The following is a 23,627-nucleotide window of genomic DNA, read 5'->3' as shown; positions in this document are numbered from 1 at the left end:
CAAATGGCAATGCATGAATAAGATCCAAATGTGAGTCTGGAATTGCTTATATTTGGGAATCATATTTGACTTTCTTAATAAAGAAACAGAACTCTCCCAATAAAATCATATTTTTTTCTCATCTGCACCTTTTGAGGAAAAGCTGATCAGAGATCTGCAGGATAGGGGAAAATGGCCTGTTTGTTTCATTTCCAAGGTAAAGGTCATGAGAACTCAGAAATCCAAAGAAATAAGGGGTCCCCAAAAGAGTCAGCCACGGACTGGGAAATGGAAATGCTTTTTGGAATATTTTCCAAAACACATTGTTAAGAAATTCCTTTCACTTACATGATTTCTTTAATATTGGTTTTCATAACAGGAGAGGGTCAAAAAAGGATCCCTGAGTAATGTTGGCATTATATGTGCATGTATATGTTATGTGTGTATAAATAAAGCTGAAATTAATTAAGGCTACTAGAAGGAAAATTAAGAAATTGAATATGAATTTAATATAGTATATTCCATGTTTATTAGTCCTGTTTGAGATAGACTCTGAGATAGAATTTGTAAAAAAATATTTCCCTAATATTTATTCAGTATTCTACTGTATCTCATAAACATATTTCTTCCTCTTTATAAAATTTTATTTTTGATTCAGAGTACAATTGAAGCCAAGAAGGACTATGCTTCCAGCATGAAAATTCACATTTACATCCACAGACACACAAGGACAAAGTTGCTGAAATATACCTCCTTATGTTTCATCACATGTCATTCTAGATGGAAACCCTAAAGATTATTTTAGTAAATGCATTATCAATTATATTATTATTTTTTTAGTTTCCAGTTAAAATAGATGATATTTCACATTGTGATAATTAGGGTTATTTTTAATGTGAAACTCCTCAAGGAAAATATATTAACAAAGAAATTAAAGTTAGGGAGAGAGTAAATGATACAACGGTAAACGTTTATTTGGAGAAAATCATATAAGTAGTTAGGACTATTTAAATAATGGTCTAATAGCTTTTCATTAGCAAGCATTCCTGGCCAATAATTTTTAAATGGCTTTCACCTGAGTCAGACCTTCTTGGCTCATAATTTTGACACATTTTTGAAACATACCACTGGAAGCATTGAGATCCCAAAGCACTTACATTTGCACTGTGATTGCTTCCACTAATACAGATGACATCTTGTTTTTGAATTGTTAGTACCTCTTTTGTTAGCTTCAATCGGATGTCATAGGCATTTTCAGACTCTTCATCATACAACAATGCAATACCAGTTTTAGTCTGTAGAAACAAAGTGGAAATACAAATAACATAGTTTGAGTACAGGAAAACTACTGGCAATGGCAAATTATAAGTTGCTTCCTTTTCAACAAGTTTATAAATTACATGAGAATTTATCAAATATTAATAGAAAATCTGTATTTATCTCTAAGGATGTTGATTACTTTATACACACAAATAATGAACTTTGAATAATTATTCCCTAGCACTTTTTATAGGACTTATAACAAACACGTATTTTAAAGAAAATTAGTATTTTACTTTAATCAGTTTTTCTAGAAAGGTTTTTATTTTTTGCTTCAGCAAAGTTATTTGAATGAAAACAATTTATAAAATATTTAAATCACATTTGTATGATGATTTGTTGGCTTGGAGTGGAAAGTAACAAACTGAAAATAACCAAAAACATTTATCATCGTTAGGATAATTAAATAAAAATCAGTTTCATTTGAAAATGCTTAAGAGCAGTTTAACATTTGCACAGGTTGCCTCTCCTGAATGAAGCTGGGAATGAAGTGGGGTGGGGGGGAGCTTTCGTTGTTTCTTCACAACAAGCAATATACTTTGACTTTGTTAGGAAGTATTAGTGAAAGGGAAATTTAACTTATTAAAGATCAGTGTATCAGGTTGTGTTAGCAGAAAAGAGAACGTATTAGGTTAGAAAGACATCTTTGGACAAATTACAAAAAGGTGCCTCCTCCCATAGGAAAATTGCAGAAGCCACTCTTCTGGGTGAACCGACTGGAACACAGGCCACTGTCTCTGGGGAGATGAACCTGCTGCCAAGGAAAGGGGGACGGGACTGACCCACTCGAGCAGAGTGCCCAAGTCCATGTAATTATGAGTAATTATGTCTAATTATGAATTCAAAAAAAAGTCATATAGTCAGTTCCACCTAGAGGAAATTCCATGAAAAGTTCAAGAGTTTTGTAATGGATAAAACTGCAATCACGAGTCTGCAACTAGACTACCAACTTGGCTGCAAATGGGAACAAAATGGGGAGTTCTACACAATAGAGGTTTGGATTGAACTGTTATGGGATATAGTATGAGCATCAGGATTTTTAAAACATCAGATGATTCTCTGCAGCAAAGTTTGAGAGCAAAAATTGGTTTAGACCAGAGTTTATTGCTACTCAACAAGTGGTCATTGGACGGGCAGCAAGGGCAGATCTGAGAGCTCACCAAAAACAGAGTCTTGGATTTACTGAACCAATCTACTGGATGAGTATTTTCATATTAATAACATTGCCAGGGGATTCATATGAACATTAAACTTTAAGAAGCCCTGGCAGTGGTTTCCTATAGTTTTTAACTGCATAACAGTTAAAAAAATTGGATACGTACCTCCAATATACTGCACAATTATACTAATATACATGATCGTATAGCAACCCTTTAACATCATGGTCAGTGAATTTACCAGTGCAATCCATATATTACCTATTATAAAGCTTAATTTACTTCCTTCTGTTAAGATTTAAAAATGTACATAAATAGGAAGTCTAATGGTTTCTTCCCAAACCCTGTAGAAGACTCCACTTTAGCAACCACAGCAAAACTGTAAATAGAAGGAACTGTCCTGAATCACATGGTCCCTGGAACTGGGGAGTGACACTAACTGGCTGTACCACCATATGAATGCACTGATGGGTCTGTGAATTCAAATTACATCATCTGTTTCCAATGAGGCAGCAGCTGCATAGGCGCAAATCTACAGGACAGGAGGGAGATCCAACACATGTTCTGGCCGTGTAGCCTTTTGAAGTGAGTTGTATTACATGCACCTGGGAAGTCTGCTGCCTTGCTACTTTTCCTTTTTGTTATCACAGAGAACTGAACCTACCCAGAGTGATCAAGAAAAACAGACGAGTCCATAATTGAAGAAGAGTCAGTAAATATTTTCCCATAAGCCTGTATAGCTTTTATAATTAAAAACGTACTTGGAAAAAGAATTCTAATTAACTGGGATGAAATATAAAGAGGTTAAAATACATGTAAAACCTCACTCTTCCACTCATTTGATTTCCCAAAACACATTGGTAAAATATCTATCTTAACACTTTTTATAAAAGAAATGCTCTTGACATTGCATTTGCTTCAACATTTCCTGTGTCTGTTTTTGTGTCTGTATTTCCCACTAGACACTAAACAGCTGGAGAGCAGGACTGTTTCATTTTTGTCTTTGTTCCCACTGCAGCTAGCAAAATGCCCACCATATAATAGGTATTCAATGTATAGAATTGAGAGTGGAAGGAACGTCAAAGACAGGGCTTTCGAATCTGTCTCGCTTATTCTCCTGCCTGTATGATCAAAAAGGAAAAAAAAAAAAGTTGTGTTTTGTTCTAAAGGAGAAAGAACCTGAGAGAAACTATTTAACCTGCATCACCACATAAGCCATTCTTAGTGACACAGCTAGAATTAGAAACCCCAGATTCCTACTCTGTTTATACTCTGCTTCTGACATTAGACACACAAAATAAAGTGCCAATTACGGTGAGTCCCCTCTCTTCGACAGTCTCCTATTTGTAAAAAGTCACAGTCAAGTTTAATTTCCTACTGTAGGAGCTGCAGGAACTTGCCAATCCCTTCTCCCATCACAGCTTTCAGGACAACCTCTTCTCAAGAGCTGCTATTCTTTGGGACACCTCCTCTTACAATTTCTCTCTCCATTCTTCTCTCAGTCACTAGTGTTCATGTTATTATACTTCACCTGCAATCACTAAAAACAGGCCAACTCGGCACTGCCCAAAAAACAGGGAAGTCACTCATTTCATACACCGTTGTTAGCAGAATGAGGTTCTTAACACTGCCCAAAATTACCATCATTAGGAACACAAAATCTCCACTGCTGCCTTCTTGGGGCCAGGCTCTTTCATGCCACCCAGGACACCAGCTGTCTTTTTGCCACCTCCCAACATCCTTCCTTATGTCCTAGAAACCATCAACACAGACTCACACTAGCACACTCACACAGAATATGCTATGTTCAGTGCAGGGATTACACTACAGTTGGGAATTTGGAATCCAAACTAAAGTAAATCCCAAAGTCCTATAAAAGATAAATTCAGAGGCTGTGAGTAAGGGGTGCTCACTTTGTACAGTATTACAGGACATCATCAGTCCTGTTAAACAGGCTTTTATCCAGGATAACCTGTATCTAGCTACTATTTTTAAACCTGCAATTTTGGGGAAATGGTATATTTGGGTGATTTCCTACACATCCTATTCCAGATTTCTTGCAATGTCATTGATGAACACATATATCCAACAAACATTTTTTGGGGAATCATTTATTCAAAAAATATGCTAACTAGACAATGGCTGCCAAAATAGGTAGGATTGCTGTCTCTATGGAGTTTTAGATACTAATTAGGAGACTCGGAAGAGGGCCTATGGAGGTGGCTACAAAAAGAATCACAAGACAAAAGCTACTACCTTCTGAGAAAGGGGGTTATGTTGTATTTTTATTTAAAACAAAAACTATTTTCAGTTTTCATTAAAAGAAGTAATATTGATCAGTTATATCAATATGTAAAAAAAATCCACATGTACAATCTTAATTTTAAATAGTTCATCATGCCTGGCAGTTTGTCATTTCCACCAGTTAGATATCTTGAGGATGAATTATATATAATTTGGGGACTTCTATGAATAAGAAACAGAGGAGGCGGGGCAAGATGGCAGACTGGTGAGCTGTATGTTTTAGTTACTCCTCCAGGAAAGTAGATAAAAAGCCAGGAACTGCGTGGACTGGGACACCACAGAGCAATCTGTCTTTGGGCATACTTCATACAACACTCATGAAAACGTGGAACTGCTGAGATCAGCGAAATCTGTAAGTTTTTGCGGCCAGGGGACCCGCGCCCCTCCCTGCCAGGCTCAGTCCCGGGGGAGGAGGGGCTGTCAGCTCCAGGAAGGAGAAGGGAGAATTGCAGTGGCTGCTCTTATCGGAAACTCATTCTACTGATTCAAACTCCAACCATAGATAGACTGAGACCAGACACCAGAGACTCTGAGAGCAGCCAGCCCAGCAGAGAGGAGACAGGCATAGAAAAAAAACAACACGAAAAACTCCAAAATAAAAGCAGAGGATTTTTGGAGTTCTGGTGAACACAGAAAGGGGAAGGGCGGAGATCAGGCCTTGAGGCGCATATGCAAATCCCGAAGCAAGGCTGATCTCTCTGCCCTGTGCACCTTTCCTTAATGGCCCTGGTTGCTTTGTCTATTAGCATTTCAATAACCCATTAGATCTCTGAGGAGGGCCCGTTTTTTTTTTTTTTTTTTTTTAAATCCTTTTTGCTTTTTCTAAAACAATTACTCTAAGAAGCTCAATACAGAAAGCTTCAAAGAATTGAAATTTGGGCACGTCAAGTCAAGAGCAGAACTAAGAGAGCTCTGAGACAAAAGGCAATAATCCAGTGGCTGAGAAAATTCACTAAACAACACAACTTCCCAAGAAAAGGGGGGTGTCCGCTCACAGCCACCATCCTGGTGGACAGGAAACACTCCTGCCCATCGCCAGCCCCATAGCCCAGAGCTGCCCCAGACAACCCAGTGTGACGGAAGTGCTTCAAATAACAGGCACACACCACAAAACAGGGCGTGGACAATAGCCTTCCCTGCAACCTCAGCTGAATGTCCCAGAGCTGGGAAGGGGGAGCAGTGTGAATTAACAGAGCCCCATTCAGCCATCATTTGAGCAGACTGGGAGCCTCCCAACACAGCCCAGCAGCCCAGAACTGCCCTGGGGGGACGGCACTCACCTGTGACATAGCACAGTCATCCCTCAACAGAGGACCCGGGGTGCACAGCCTGGAAGAGGGGCCCACTTGCAAGTCTCAGGAGCCATACGCCAATACCAAAGACTTGTGGGTCAGTGGCAGAGACAAACTGTGGCAGGACTGAACTGAAGGATTAGACTATTGCAGTAGCTTTAAAACTCTAGGATCATCAGGGAGATTTGATTGTTAGGGCCACCCCCCCTCCCCGACTGCCCAGAAACACGCCCCACATACAGGGCAGGCAACACCAACTACACACGCAAGCTTGGTACACCAATTGGGCCCCACAAGACTCACTCCCCCACTCACCAAAAAGGCTAAGCAGGGGAGATCTGGCTTGTGGAGAACAGGTGGCTCGTGGACGCCACCTGCTGGTTAGTTAGAGAAAGTGTACTCCACGAAGCTGTAGATCTGATAAATTAGAGATAAGGACTTCAACTGGTCTACAAACCCTAAAAGAACCCTATCAAGTTCAGCAAATGCCACGAGGCCAAAAACAACAGAAAATTATAAAGCATATGAAAAAACCAGACGATATGGATAACCCAAGCCCAAGCACCCAAATCAAAAGACCAGAAGAGACACACCTAGAGCAGCTACTCAAAGAACTAAAGATGAACAATGAGACCATAGTACGGGATATGAAGGAAATCAAGAAGACCCTAGAAGAGCATAAAGAAGACATTGCAAGACTAAATAAAAAAATGGATGATCTTATGGAAATTAAAGAAACTGTTGACCAAATTAAAAAGATTCTGGACACTCATAGTACAAGACTAGAGGAAGTTGAACAACGAATCAGTCACCTCGAAGATGACAGAATGGAAAATGAAAGCATAAAAGAAAGAATGGGGAAAAAAATTGAAAAACTCGAAATGGACCTCAGGGATATGATAGATAATATGAAACGTCCGAATATAAGACTCATTGGTGTCCCAGAAGGGGAAGAAAAGGGTAAAGGTCTAGGAAGAGTATTCAAAGAAATTGTTGGGGAAAACTTCCCAAATCTTCTAAACAACATAAATACACAAATCATAAATGCTCAGCGAACTCCAAATAGAATAAATCCAAAAAAACCCACTCCGAGACATATACTGATCACACTGTCAAACATAGAAGAGAAGGAGCAAGTTCTGAAAGCAGCAAGAGAAAAGCAATTCACCACATACAAAGGAAACAGCATAAGACTAAGTAGTGACTACTCAGCAGCCACCATGGAGGCGAGAAGGCAGTGGCACGATATTTTTAAAATTCTGAGTGAGAGGAATTTCCAGCCAAGAATACTTTATCCAGCAAAGCTCTCCTTCAAATTTGAGGGAGAGCTTAAATTTTTCACAGACAAAGAAATGCTGAGAGAATTTGCTAACAAGAGACCTGCCCTACTGGAGATACTAAAGGGAGCCCTACAGACAGAGAAACAAAGACAGGACAGAGAGACTTGGAGAAAGGTTCAGTACTAAAGAGATTCGGTATGGGTACAATAAAGGATATTAATAGAGAGAGGGAAAAATATGGCAAACATAATCCAAAGGATAAGATGGCCGATTCAAGAAATGCCTTCACGGTTTTAACGTTGAATGTAAATGGATTAAACTCCCCAATTAAAAGATATAGATTCGCAGAATGGATCAAAAAAAATGAACCATCAATATGTTGCATACAAGAGACTCATCTTAGACACAGGGACACAAAGAAACTGAAAGTGAAAGGATGGAAAAAAATATTTCATGCAAGCTACAGCCAAAAGAAAGCAGGTGTAGCAATATTAATCTCAGATAAAATAGACTTCAAATGCAGGGATGTTTTGAGAGACAAAGAAGGCCACTACATACTAATAAAAGGGGCAATTCAGCAAGAAGAAATAACAATCGTAAATGTCTATGCACCCAATCAAGGTGCCACAAAATACATGAGAGAAACATTGGCAAAACTAAAGGAAGCAATTGATGTTTCCACAATAATTGTGGGAGACTTCAACACATCACTCTCTCCTATAGATAGATCAACCAGACAGAAGACCAATAAGGAAATTGAAAACCTAAACAATCTGATAAATGAATTAGATTTAACAGACATCTACAGGACATTACATCCCAAATCAACAGGATACACATACTTTTCTAGTGCTCACGGAACTTTCTCCAGAATAGATCATATGCTGGGACATAAAACAAGCCTCAATAAATTTAAAAAGATTGAAATTATTCAAAGCACATTCTCTGACCACAATGGAATACAATTAGAAGTCAATAACCATCAGAGACTTAGAAAATTCACAAATACCTGGAGGTTAAACAACACACTCCTAAACAATCAGTGGGTTAAAGAAGAAATAGCAAGAGAAATTGCTAAATATATAGAGACGAATGAAAATGAGAACACAACATACCAAAACCTATGGGATGCAGCAAAAGCAGTGCTAAGGGGGAAATTTATAGCACTAAATGCATATATTAAAAAGGAAGAAAGAGCCAAAATCAAAGAACTAATGGATCAACTGAAGAAGCTAGAAAATGAACAGCAAACCAATCCTAAACCAAGTACAAGAAAAGAAATAACAAGGATTAAAGCAGAAATAAATGACATAGAGAACAAAAAACAATAGAAAGGATAAATATCACCAAAAGTTGGTTCTTTGAGAAGATCAACAAGATTGACAAGCCCCTAGCTAGACTGACAAAATCAAAAAGAGAGAAGACCCATATAAACAAAATAATGAATGAAAAAGGTGACATAACTGCAGATCCTGAAGAAATTAAAAAATTATAAGAGGATATTATGAACAACTGTATGGCAACAAACTGGATAATGTAGAAGAAATGGACAATTTCCTGGAAACATATGAACAACCTAGACTGACCAGAGAAGAAATAGAAGACCTCAACCAACCCATCACAAGCAAGAGATCCAATCAGTCATCAAAAATCTTCCCACAAATAAATGTCCAGGGCCAGATGGCTTCACAGGGGAATTCTACCAAACTTTCCAGAAAGAACTGACACCAATCTTACTCAAACTCTTTCAAAACATTGAAAAAAATGGAACACTACCTAACTCATTTTATGAAGCTAACATCAATCTAATACCAAAACCAGGCAAAGATGCTACAAAAAAGGAAAACTACCGGCCAATCTCCCTAATGAATATAGATGCAAAAATCCTCAACAAAATACTTGCAAATCGAATCCAAAGACACATTAAAAAAATCATACACCATGACCAAGTGGGGTTCATTCCAGGCATGCAAGGATGGTTCAACATAAGAAAAACAATCAATGTATTACAACACATTAAAAACTCGAAAGGGAAAAATCAATTGATCATCTCAATAGATGCTGAAAAAGCATTTGACAAAATCCAACATCCCTTTTTGATAAAAACACTTCAAAAGGTAGGAATTGAAGGAAACTTCCTCAACATGATAAAGAGCATATATGAAAAACCCACAGCCAGCATAGTACTCAATGGTGAGAGACTGAAAGCCTTCCCTCTAAGATCAGGAACAAGACAAGGATGCCCGCTGTCACCACTGTTATTCAACATTGTGCTGGAAGTGCTAGCCAGGGCAATCCGGCAAGACAAAGAAATAAAAGGCATCCAAATTGGAAAAGAAGAAGTAAAACTGTCATTGTTTGCAGATGATATGATCTTATATCTAGAAAACCCTGAGAAATCAACGATACACCTACTAGAGCTAATAAACAAATTTAGCAAAGTAGCGGGATACAAGATTAATGCACATAAGTCAGTAATGTTTCTATATGCTAGAAATGAACAAACTGAAGAGACACTCAAGAAAAAGATACCATTTTCAATAGCAACTAAAAAAATCAAGCACCTAGGAATAAAGTTAACCAAAGATGTAAAAGACCTATACAAAGAAAACTACATAACTCTAGTAAAAGAAATAGAAGGGGACCTTAAAAGATGGAAAAATATTCCATGTTCATGGATAGGAAGGCTAAATGTCATTAAGATGTCAATTCTACCCAAACTCATCTACAGATTCAATGCAATCCCAATCAAAATTCCAACAACCTACTTTGCAGACTTGGAAAAGCTAGTTATCAAATTTATTTGGAAAGGGAAGATGCCTCGAATTGCTAAAGACACTCTAAAAAAGAAAAACGAAGTGGGAGGACTTACACTCCCTGACTTTGAAGCTTATTATAAAGCCACAGTTGCCAAAACAGCATGGTACTGGCACAAAGATAGACATATAGATCAATGGAATCGAATTGAGAATTCAGAGATAGACCCTCAGATCTATGGCCGACTGATCTTTGATAAGGCCCCCAAAGCCACCGAACTGAGCCATAATGGTCTTTTCAACAAATGGGGCTGGGAGAGCTGGATATCCATATCCAAAAGAATGAAAGAGGACCCCTACCTCACCCCCTACACAAAAATTAACTCAAAATGGACCAAAGATCTCAATATAAAAGAAAGTACCATAAAACTCCTAGAAGATAATGTAGGAAAACATCTTCAAGACCTTGTATTAGGAGGCCACTTCCTAGACTTTACACCCAAAGCACAAGCAACAAAAGAGAAAATAGATAAATGGGAACTCCTCAAGCTTAGAAGTTTCTGCACCTCAAAGGAATTTCTCAAAAAGGTAAAGAGGCAGCCAACTCAATGGGAAAAAATTTTTGGAAACCATGTATCTGACAAAAGACTGATATCTTGCATATACAAAGAAATCCTACAACTCAATGACAATAGTACAGACAGCCCAATTATAAAATGGGCAAAAGATATGAAAAGACAGTTCTCTGAAGAGGAAATACAAATGGCCAAGAAACACATGAAAAAATGTTCAGCTTCACTAGCTATTAGAGAGATGCAAATTAAGACCACAATGAGATACCATCTAACACCGGTTAGAATGGCTGCCATTAAACAAACAGGAAACTACAAATGCTGGAGGGGATGTGGAGAAATTGGAACTCTTATTCATTGTTGGTGGGACTGTATAATGGTTCAGCCACTCTGGAAGTCAGTCTGGCAGTTCCTTAGAAAACTAGATATAGAGCTACCATTCGATCCAGCGATTGCACTTCTTGGTATATACCCGGAAGATCGGAAAGCAGTGACACGAACAGATATCTGCACGCCAATGTTCATAGCAGCATTATTCACAATTGCCAAGAGATGGAAACAACCCAAATGTCCTTCAACAGATGAGTGGATAAATAAAATGTGGTATATACACACGATGGAATACTACGCGGCAGTAAGAAGGAACGATCTCGTGAAACATATGACAACATGGATGAACCTTGAAGACATAATGCTGAGCGAAATAAGCCAGGCACAAAAAGAGAAATATTATATGCTACCACTAATGTGAACTTTGAAAAATGTAAAACAAATGGTTTATAATGTAGAATGTAGGGGAACTAGCAGTAGAGAGCAATTAAGGAAGGGGGAACAATAATCCAAGAAGAACAGATAAGCTATTTAACGTTCTGGGGATGCCCAGAAATGACTATGGTCTGTTAATTTCTGATGGATGTAGTAGGAACAAGTTCACTGAAATGTTGCTATATTATGTAACTTTCTTGGGGTAAAGTAGGAACATGTTGGAAGTTAAGCAGTTATCTTAGGTTAGTTGTCTTTTTCTTACTCCCTTGCTATGGTCTCTTTGAAATGTTCTTTTATTGTATGTTTGTTTTCTTTTTAACTTTTTTTTTCATACAGTTGATTTGAAAAAAGAAGGGAAAGTTAAAAAAAAAAAAAAAAAAGAAAAAACACAAACAAGGAAAAAAAAAAAAAAAAGAGGTGGTGCCCCCTTGAGGAGCCTGTGGAGAATGCAGGGGTGTTCGCCTACCCCACCTCCATGGTGGCTAACATGACCACAGACATAGGGGACTGGTGGTTTGATGGGTTGAGCCCTCTACCATAAGTTTTACCCTTGGGAAGACGGTTGCTGCAAAGGAGAGGCTAGGCCTCCCTGTATTTGTGCCTAAGAGTCTCCTCCTGAATGCCTCTTTGTTGCTCAGATGTGGCCCTCTCACTCTGGCTAAGCCAACTTGAAAGGTGAAATCACTGCCCTCCCCCCTACGTGGGATCAGACACCCAGGGAAGTGAATCTCCCTGGCAACGTGGAATATGACTCCCGGGGAGGAATGTAGACCCGGCATCGTGGGATGGAGAACATCTTCTTGACCAAAAGGGGGATGTGAAAGGAAATGAGATAAGCTTCAGTGGCAGAGAGATTCCAAAACGAGCCGAGAGATCACTCTGGTGGGCACTCTTACGCACACTTTAGACAACCTTTTTTAGGTTCTAAAGAATTGGGGTAGCTGATGGTGGATACCTGAAACTATTAAACTACAACCCAGAACCCATGAATCTCGAAGACAGTTGTATAAAAATGTAGCTTATGAGGGGTGACAGTGGGATTGGGAATGCCATAAGGACCAAACTCCACTTTGTCTAGTTTATGGATGGATGTGTAGAAAAGTAGGGGAAGCAAACAAACAGACAAAGGTACCTAGTGTTCTTTTTTACTTCAATTGCTCTTTTTCACTCTAATTATTATTCTTGTTATTTTTGTGTGTGTGCTAATGAAGGTGTCAGGGATTGATTTAGGTGATGAATGTACAACTATGTAATGGTACTGTAAACAATCGAAAGTACAATTTGTTTTGTATGACTGCGTGGTATGTGAATATATCTCAATAAAATGATGATTAAAAAAAAAAAAAAAAAAAAACCAATCAGATCCTAACTGCTAGATAATTTTGACCTCAAAAAAAAAAAAAAAAATAGTTTAAGATTCCAATTCTGTGTTAAAATGTGAGGCTTTAAGTGAATAATATAAAGGAGACACATGCTCTGATAATACACACAAGTCACTTCTGTTACTAAATTATCTTTGCTATAAGCAATCATTTATAAAAAGTGATGCATTTTAAAAGTAAATAAAATATCAGCATGCATTTGAGAATTACATATCTGTATAGAAATAAAACTATTTTTGAAAATGTAAAAAAAAAAAAAATTGATTGGGGTGATGAATGCACAAGTATTTGATGGTACTGTGAACAGTTGATTATACACCATGGACGACTGTATGGTATGTGAATATATCTCAATAAAACTGAATTTAAAATTAAAAAAAAAAAAAAAAAAAAAAGAAACAACGGAACTCAATTTTAAAGGCAGAATGGGAGTTATCAGAGATAAAGACAAGGAAAAGGATGGTTGGAGTTTTAACGAATTAAACAATATTTTAAGCACAGTAAACATTTAATATTTTAGCTAAAGAAATGTGATTCAATAATAATCTAAAATCAATCATCAGTTCCTTCACTGTGCCTTCTGTGACTGATGATGCTATCTGAGCAACCCAAATTTCTACAAGTATGTAGAAAATATTAGGAATGAAACCAAAGTGTAGATAATTAAATAACCAATTCAAAATTATACTTTTATTCTAATCACATCCTCCTATTAAAAAACTCATTTATTTCAAATTGGCCTTAGTGTGTGAGGGAAAATTGTTTTGCACCAATATAAATATATCATTTACTATAGGCCTGGTATGTGCCAGCATTGGTCAGATCCTTTAGAGATATTTTCTCCAGTCTTCATAGTAACCCCCAAAGAAAGTTCAGAGGCTGAGATTCAGAGATCTAATAGTAGCATAACAGTGGTAATAAAGAGCGTAAGTAGGGAGATGGGCTTCCACCTTATTCCTATCTGACTCCTCAGCCTGTGAGTAATTAGATGGCATAATTGATTAAGTCCTCTTGAGACATTACTTGGAAATAAAATAGTTAACTTCTTTAAAGCTAAACTTTTGATCTTTTCCACTGAAACAAAATCAAAATAAAAAAAAAGATTAAAAAAAAAATGCTTATCCCATAATCTTCCCCAATTTAGTAAAGGGCAATGATAGTCCTCTGGTAAGGCAATCCAAGAAATATGGATCTCATTGTTGATCAGCTCTTTCTCTTACACTCCATATTCTGATATCTTTCTCTTTAATATATGTCCAGAATTTAAATATCTCATACTGCCTCTATAATTACCATATTGCTCCGGGGCAACTTTGCACTTCATTAGCCCCATAACTGACCTCCATATTCCCAACGTTGCCCCAGTTCTGTCTATTCTTAATGTAGCAGTCAGTGTGAACTTGTTAAACCACAGCTCCAAACACAAGATGCCAAGAGTGCTCCATCTCTCTCAAGGTCAAAGCCACAATTGTTCCAGTGCCCTACAAAGACCAAAATGATCCTGGCCCTCCAATATCTCTCTACCTCTGAACTCAGCTTCCAATTGTTTCCACCTTGTTTTCTCTGCTAAACCATATTAGTGTCCTTGCTGTGCCTTGAACATTCCGAGCCTGACCCAGGATAATTCCGTTTGATCTTCCCTTTCTTTTCCCCTAGAAATGACTACCATCTTCTTTAGGTCTCTGCTGAAATGTCACCATTTCAATAGGACCTTCCCTAACCAGCCTGTTTAAAATTACAACTCTGCCCCTATGCCCAGCACTCCCTGTTTTATTTATTTTCCCCAAGACCCTATTATTTTGTTGGCCTCTTGCCAATACAATGCAAGTTCCAGGAGATAAAGGTATTTATTTATTTTGTTCAATGCTATATTCCAAGCTCCTAGAGCAGAACCTGGCACATACAAGGAACATAATGAATATTTTTTTCTAATGAATGAAACAAGGGATGTTGTTTTTCCCTATAAATGTATCTATACACTGGGAAGATAGAAATATAGCATTATAATCTAAAGTTATATTGTGGGGAAAAACATGGGTAGCTGCTCCAAAAATTATTAAATCCCATTACTATATTTCTAGATTATTGCAATATAGACAGATCAATGAGCCAAAATAGAGTCCAGAAAAAGTCTCAAATATAGGAGGATTTACTATATAATTGGAGAATAAACAGATAGCTCAATAGAAGATCTTGAAGCTATTTCCAAAAATTTTGAAGACTGTAAATTTGGTTGTTATACTTGAACCTTATTTCAATAATAAATTCCAGAGAGATCAAAGATTGTAGGAATGTAGAAAAGCAAATCAAAAATTTGTGTAGAATATATTAGTATGTGCACATATGTGTATGTGTATGGAAACACAATGCGGGTTGTCTTGAAATAAAAGCCAGCAATTGTTGAGAAAGATTCATGGAATTCACTATATAAAAATATGAAATTTTTATGACAAAAATATGTGCATATAGCAGATACTAGGTTAATATAAATAGATAAAGAAAAATTAGCAACCTATTAAAAATGAGCAAAGGACATAAAAATAATTACCCAAAGAAGGAATAAAAATGAACAATAAACCTTACTAGTAATCAAAAGATTACTACAAGGACACTTGAGGTTTTAACTATTGGACAGATATTTTAAAGAGAATAACAATATCTAGCATTGGCAAGGACATGGAGAATTAGGACTCTCATACAGTGTTGATAGGACTGTGTATAATATAAATTTTCTGGAAAATAGTTTAGAAATAGATGTCAATATTTCCCATCCCTATTCTCAAATGTGGCATTTATACTTCCAGAAATTCATCCTAAGACTATGATCAGACAAGGGCACTATGAGTTATGTTCAAGGTTTTTCATTTTACCCTATTCACCATAAAGTTCATTAAAATTTAATGTGCTCCTGAGCAGTTGCTAAAAATATTTAGTTCTGTATCTATTGACAAAGAAAGATGGTGTCTAAAATTATCATTGCTTGAAAAACAAGAGTATCATAATATAAAAAAATGTGTGTACAAATATGTGTTGTGTATATATATATATATATATATATATATATATATATATATATGGGCAGAGAATAGAAAACAGGATTTTAAAATTAGAAAAGTTAGAAAACTGGGTTTCAAAATTTTTAACATTTTTATAGAGACATATACATAAAAACAAAAGCAAAATTTACTATTGATTATTTGAATCTAAGACAAGTTATTCTACTTTCATGAAGTCCTGATATTTATTGCTAAAGTCAATGTCCTTCAAATGAGTTAAAGTGACATACCACAACCTCATAATAATTTAAAAAGATCGTAAATAATAAATTTAGATATTTTAGATCTTTTAAACTTACCTATGCACCTGAGTACAATCCTCTTTAAATCATTCATTAATGTACTTGTTAGAAGTAGAGTGCACTGAAACTTTCTAATAGTTTCAAAGAATACTGAAGCCAATTCTAAGAGAAGTTTACTTAATGAACAATATCATATACCCTTATATCCACCAAATATTCGTTTATATTCTATTATTCACAGCATAATAAAATGTATAAAGGTAGTCATAATGCAATTTCCCTTGGTTTTTTTTTTTTGGAAATAAACATGTTTATTCACAGAATTGCTGAATTAAATGAATTAAAGTGATAAAAAAACTTTCTGTTTAAAGAGCTATGAAAGCACAGAGAGAGAGAAATTCTCACTATGTAACTTGCTAAGCTTTAAAAGATGAGGAAGAGGAAGAAGAGGAAGAAAGGCAGATTTTAATTTAGACCACTTTTTAGCAATACACATTTAATGAGGCTATAAATTATACTTTGACATAAAAATGTTTGAGTTTTCATACTGAATCTTTATTCTAGTTAACTAAATCTGCCAGTTATTAAAGATCATGTCAAATGCTCCCTGAAGAACTTTGTAGACATTCCATACATTTATTGTGTACTAATATTTTAATGTCTCTACATCTTTAATCAATTTACTTTTACAATATGCAGAAAAAGAAAATATTCTGTAGAGAAGAAGCGTGATGTAACAAGACATGTCAAATAACATCAACATTAATTCCAGTTCTGTGGCTTTCTGGCTATCCAGATTTGGGCAATCTGTCTTCTCTCTCTGAACCTCTATTTTCTGATCTGTAAAATTAGATAAATCTCATTTTGCTTGGATAGAATGAGTAAATTAGACGTTTTTTGTGAAAGTTTCTAACAGAGAACTTGTCACAAAACAGCAGTAGTTCAACGATACTGAGTGATTTTTGGGGGTAGGTTATCTTTTTTGGAGTATTTACTCATCAGTAAATTTAAATGATTTTTTGTTACAAGAAAAAGAAATAAACTTTTTCAGTCTAACCACATATCACACAAACTGAATGAATCAAGTATCAAGAGGTAGTCCATTAGCAATTGTAATTTTATAAAGAAAAATCCACATTCCTGATTTTAGAAGAATATAAAACCAAACTATTCAGATGAGAAGAAAAACAAATAACAACCAGCCAGTATCTCTCTAGACAATTTGCTGAAACAACTGCTTGCTTCAGAGGATTAAGTAAAAGTAGAAAGCTAATGTGTTCATCTTATACCAGTGAACTAAAATAAAAAAAATCTTTTCATTGGAAAAATGGATAATTTTCTGCCCACAAAAATAAGAGTTTTAAGTTTAAAGGCATAAAATGAAATCCCCATGAAAGCTGGGGCTTCCATTGAGACTTGCTGGTGAGTTATACCTCAGTTCAGCTCATTACAATACCTATAAATTATTCATAGAACTCTTAACTTATGATCATACCCCTATTCACTTTCTGTCCTGAACAACCAGCAGTACTTAGGAAATGGTGAGTCTTCAATGAATGCGTAATGATTTAAAACATACACATAAAAATTAAATTTATTTAGTTTTATTAAAAGATTCATCTAATCTATATTTCTAGTTAAATAACCTTGAGTAAGTTATGACTCTTCCCTGGGCATAAGATTCAGAATCTATATAATGAGAAAATTGGATCTCTACAGTCCATTCTGTGTATCAATATATGATTGCATGCTAGTTTTATTAATTTTGATTTAAGATGTCATTATCTGATTCTTGATCAGCATGGCAATGATATTAAAGTAAATACTGTCACATACATGAATTGATTCAAAAACTTCAAAGTGTCATGTAAGTGTAAACAAATACATTCTTAAAAAACTTTGTTTCTCCCAGGACATTATTACTTAATATACACTTGTTTTTTTTAGTTTTTTTTTTTTTTTTTTTGATGCAGTACCTATTGTAATAGTTATTTTTTCACATTTATTGAGATATATTCACATACAATGCAATCATCCACAGTATACAATCAGTTGTTCACGGTACCATCATACAGTTGTGCATTCATCACCACAATCAATTTCTAAACATTTTCATTGCTCCAAAAAAGCAAAATAGAAATAAGAATAAAAATAAAGTATAAAGGAACACCCAAAACATTCCATCTCCACATCCAACCCTAGTTTTCATTTAATTTTTGCCCCAATTTTTCTACTTATCTGTCCATACACTGGATAAAGGGAATGTGAGCCACAAGGTTTTCACAATCACAAAATCACACCATGTAAGCTACATAGTTGTACAATCATCTTTAAGAATCAAGGTTACCAGGTTGTAGTTCAACAGTTTCATGTATTTCCTTCTATCTATTCCAATACACTAAAGACTAAAAAGGGATATCTATATAGTGCATAAGAATACCCTCCGGAGTGACCTCTCAACTCCATTTGAAGTCTCTCATCCACTGAAACTTTATTTTGTTTCATTTTGCTTCCCCCTTTCAGTCGAGAAGATTTTCTCAGTCCCACAATGTTGGGTCCAGGCTCAGCCCCAGGGGTCATGTCCCACGTGGCCAGGGAGATTTACACCCCTGGGAGTCGTGTCCCACGTAGAGGGGAGGACAGTGGGTTTACCTGCCGAGTGGGCTTAGAGAGAGAGAGAGAGGCCACACCTGAGCAACAAAAGAAGTTCTCTGGGGGAGACTCTTAGGCAAAATGGTAGAAGAAAGTACTGCCCTTACAGTAATAACACTAAATATTAATGGATTAAACTCCCCAATAAAAAGACATAGACTGGCAGAATGGATTAAAAAACAGGACCCATCTATGTAATCGTTACTTTTTAAAAATTCTGCTAAATCAGTGTTTGTGATAATTTTACTTGAGCTGCTTTAAGTCTTATACTGGAACATTAGATCCAGAGTAAGCCTTAGCATCTGATATAGTACAGCCTTAAGTTTCTTAGGGATATTCATAGGCTAAATGAGATTAATTATGATATGGCTTATCTATTTCTGTAGAACTGACATGTCCATTACTTGGCAATATTTTAAAAAAATTTCTCAAAATTTAGTGGACTATCCTCCAAAGCATAAAGACCATTATTCATTCAGTCTGCATTACAGTTGTATAATTACTCCTAAAATCTGCCCACTTAACAATATTACTCCCTTCTTTCAAGTTTTCCAGGATTGTATTCCTTTTAACTGACCTAAGTTAGTACATTCAGGCCTAATTTAAAAGACTTACAGTACAAAGAATGTCAGAGGGGGAAATTCCATCACCAAAGCGAACATGGTCATAGTGATATACAGTTTATAATGTGCTACTTTGACAAGTGTTATGTTTTTGGATAGTTCCAATCCTAAACTTGGCGGGTACTCATCTTGTACTTGGTAGGCTAGGAGCACAGAGGCTCAGAGACTTAAATAAGGTCATCCTGCTGGTCCACAGGGGAGCCAGGCATCCAACCCAAGTTCCCAAATCCTCCCTCACATTTATCCACTAGCCTTCATAGCGTCAGCATGATTACACATCAGTCACTTACTGACTGTTGGATCCTATTTGGATGGTTCCCCTTTTGAACCTACCTATCATTAATGAACATCAACCAGGTGGGGAATTTTCTAACATCTTTGTACAAAGTTGAGCTTCAAGCCATACTGGAGTTTAAGAAAAATAATTTAATATTTTATAAGACACCAAATCACTACTGAATGACAGCATGTGGAGCTCCACTAACCCATTTAAAGCCTCTGAAAGTGGTCCAATGAGAGAACAGCAAATGAAGAAAATACTGTTCAAGAAAATATATGAAAATTCAGGAAGAAAGTTCAGAGACTGTGCTGTTTGAACAAAGAACATGTCAATGTCCTCCCTCCAGCCTCCGCGCTTAAGAGGGTAAAAGACTCCACTCAAGACTGCTGTGATCAAGACCAAGGGCTCCCTCTCCCCCAAGAACCAGGGCTGGGGCCTTCTTCCCAGGAGGAGAATTTCAGCATTTCTCATGCTCATCCCAGCCACATGTTGCTGAGGATATGTCCAGGAATGCAGTTAAGAGATGGGGGCTCCCTTTTCCATGAAGCCTGAATTCGTATAAAGGAGATTCTATCTTGGGCATGTGTGCCAGAAGTACTGGAGCCCATACTGCCCTGGTCTAGCTGTTTGTTCTAGACCAGAACAGGCAAGCCTAGAGGACTTCAGGTTTCTATCTCCCTTTCCCTCTCCCTCACCTAGTGCTCAGCTCCTAGAGTGGTGGGTATTAATCAGAGAGAATCTTGCTGTTGTCCTGCCCATAGCTCCAGAACTCTGGTTTGGAGGTATTGCCTGGGAGAAAAAGCATGTCACAAACCAGATAGTGCCTAATCTCACCCAGAAAGGAACTGGTTTTAATGGCAACAGAGCTTCGAGAAGTTCAATCCTAAGGGCCCTCAAGAAAAGTCCTTTCTTTGGTGACAGGCAACTGGAAGAGATTCATGTAATCACTGAAGATACGGACCAGACAATAGGCCAACCTCAGAAACTATTCCCTTAAAGAAGCCAATATTTAATTAAAACTGTATATGGAGCAATTTTTACTCCAGGGAATTGTTGATAACAAGCTAGCAATCAGCCAGCAATTAATGGAGTTTAACAGGGGGGCAAGATCAAGGAAAGAGAGGAAGAGAACCCTAGTGTCATCCCAGGATGACTGTGAACATACCCAAAGCTGTGCCTCCCTGGGGAGCATCATCAGAGGCTTAGCATCGTGGAGGCAGGGAGAGAAAGTCTAATAAAAGTAATCCAGCCTGTCAATAATCAGATAATAAAGTATATAATAATAACAAGGACCAAGATGGGGGTAAGGCAGGTAGAGTTACTATAATATATTATCTAAAATGTCCAGTTTCCAAAACATAATGAGGCAAGAAAAAGAAGAAACAAAACAAAATAAAAGGAAAGTGTTTACCCAAACACTGGAACAAAAGTAGACAATATTAATTGCCTGTGAGACCAACCATATATCGGATTTAATAGAAAACAATTTCAGAGTAGTCATAAATATGTTCAAAGAACCAAGAGAAACTGTAAATAAATAACTAAAGGAAGGCATGATGAAAATGTTGTATCAAATAGTGAATATCAATAGATAGAAAATGATAAAAAAAGAATCAAATTGAAATTCTGGAAATGAAAATTACAATAATTGAAGTTTTAAAATTCACTAGAGGGGCTCGATAGTAGATCTGAACTGGTGGAAGAAAGAATTAGAGAACTTGAAGATCAGTCCATAGAGATTATGCAAACTGAACAGAAAAAAAATGAAGAAAAATAAACAGTGCCTCAAAGAAAAGTAGTGCATCATTAAGCACACCACAAACAGATATATCACAACAAAAATGTTGAAAGTCAAAGACAAGCAGAAATCTTGAAAGCAGCAACAGAAAAAAAAAAGTTAATTAAAGAGGAGCTGCATTTAAGATAAACAGCTGATTTCTCTGGTGCTCTTTGTTTATTTGTGTAGTTTCAAATTACAGTCTGTGATCACTTTCTTTCAGCCTAAATAACTTTCTTTAGTATTTCTTGGAAGGCAAGACTGCTAGCAATGACTTCTGTTTCTGTTTATCCGGGAACGTCAATTTTTCACATTCATTTTTGAAAGATAGGTTTTTGTCTGAGCACATTAATTATGTTACCCCATTGCCTTATGGCCTCCATTCCTTCTCCTGAGAAGTCAACTGTGATTGTACTTCCATGACTAAATTTCCGTTGCCTACAAGGTCTCCAGTGATATTGAATTAAGACCTATTCTGATTCAGTTTGGCCTCATTTTGATAGGATCTTTGAAGAACCAATTTACAAATGAGTTCACACCACACAGGACTGGGGCTGAGGACTTCAGCATGTCTTTGTGGGGGATATTATGCAATCTACCATATATATAAATCAAAAATAATACCCAAAAAGGGGTTGGGGAGAGAAGAAAGAACTATATAGATGTGATGATTTAGTCTGATAAGTTAAGATGTACTTGGTAAGCATACAGCAGCCACTAAAAACAAAAAAAAAAAAACAAAAAAAACCCAAACCTTTAGAAATATAGTGAAAAATTCATTAAAGAAATTAACATATCACATTAGAAAATATTCACTGAATTCCAAAAACAGTAAAGAAGAAACAAAAAAAAGATGAACAAAAAATGTGAGCCATATAGTAAACAACAAAAAATTGGCAGATATAAATAAGGTATATCAATAATAACATTTTGAATGGATTAAACAATCCAACAAATGGCAGAGACCTTTAGAATGGATAACAAAAATATAATCCAACTGTATGCTGTCTAGAGAGACACACTGTAGATTCAAAGACATATATATAGTAAAAGATGAATCATAAAAAGAGTAAGGGCAAGAAAGCTGGAGTGGTTGTTCAAATATCAGAACAAAAATTAAAACAAAAAATGTTACTAGAGATAAAGGGAGACGTTTTACAATAATAAACAGGTCAATCTATCAGGAAGATATAACAATGACAAATGCATATGTACCTAATGTTAAAAGGTCCAAAATACATGAAACAAAAATTACAGAAATGAAGGGAGAAACAAACAATTCAATGATAAAGATTGGAGACTTCAATAGTCCACTTTCACTGATAGATGGAATAACTAGACAGAAGATTAACAAAGAAACAGAGACTGGAACAACACTGTAAACCAACTACACTTAACAGCTATCTACAGAACACTCCATCCAAAAACAACAAATACACAGGCTTCTCAAGGGCACACGAAATGTTCTGCAAGAGACAACGTATGGTAGCTCACAAAAGAAACTTTAATACATTTAAATGGATAAAAACAATACAAAGTATGTTCTCTGGCCATAATGAAATGATTTAAAAATCAATATCAATAAACAGGAGCCCTCATACACTACTAGCTGGAATGTAAAATAGTATAGCTGCTGTAGAAAACAACCTGTCATTTCTTCAAAAGATTAATAATAGAGACATCTTATGACCCAGCGATTCCACTCATAGGTACATGTTCAAGAGAAATGAAACATAAGTCCACACAAAAACTTGTACACTGTTTTTATGACTTAAAAGGAATGAAGTACTGATGGGCCTTAATATCATTATGTAAAGTGAAAGAGTCCAGACACAAAAGACCACATATTTATTTGACTCCATTCATATGCAAGTGAAGAATAGGGAACTCTATGGAGACAAAATAGATTAGTGGGTGGAGAGGGATGGGGGAGGTGAGAGCTAAAAGGTACAGTGTTTCTTCCTGAGTCAATGAAAATGTTCTAAAATTGACTGTGGCAAAGGTTGCACATATCCTAAAGGTCACATACTTGAAATGGGTTAATTGCATGGCATGTGAATTGTATCACAATAAAACTGTTTTAGAAGTATTTTAGAGGCACCACTACAATATACTTTAAAATTTATTCTTCCTCTAAAAAAGGACCTTTAAAATTTGTTTTCTTTCTCTAAAAAGCAAGTGTATTCACTA

The 23,627-nt window shown here is 36.2% G+C and overlaps 1 protein-coding gene across 4 annotated transcripts in view; it reads right to left on the bottom strand.

Moving 5' to 3' along the window:
- The window catches only part of SNTG2 (syntrophin gamma 2), a 509,625-nt gene that overhangs the window by 335,863 nt on the left and 150,135 nt on the right, over positions 1-23,627 (bottom strand). For 3 of the 4 annotated variants that reach the window (XM_037813401.1, XM_037813404.1, XM_037813402.1), the window contains exon 2: positions 1,137-1,274. In XM_037813401.1, the coding sequence (XP_037669329.1) occupies positions 1,137-1,274 (138 nt within the window). The remainder of the gene's footprint in view (positions 1-1,136; positions 1,275-23,627) is intronic. The other variant, XM_037813403.1, reaches the window with a different exon arrangement.

The sequence above is a fragment of the Choloepus didactylus genome, chromosome 20, assembly GCF_015220235.1.
Source record: "Choloepus didactylus isolate mChoDid1 chromosome 20, mChoDid1.pri, whole genome shotgun sequence".
Lineage (NCBI taxonomy): Eukaryota > Metazoa > Chordata > Mammalia > Pilosa > Megalonychidae > Choloepus > Choloepus didactylus.
The sequence above is the reverse complement of the archived record's forward strand: the minus strand, read 5'-3'. Positions and strand labels throughout refer to the sequence as shown.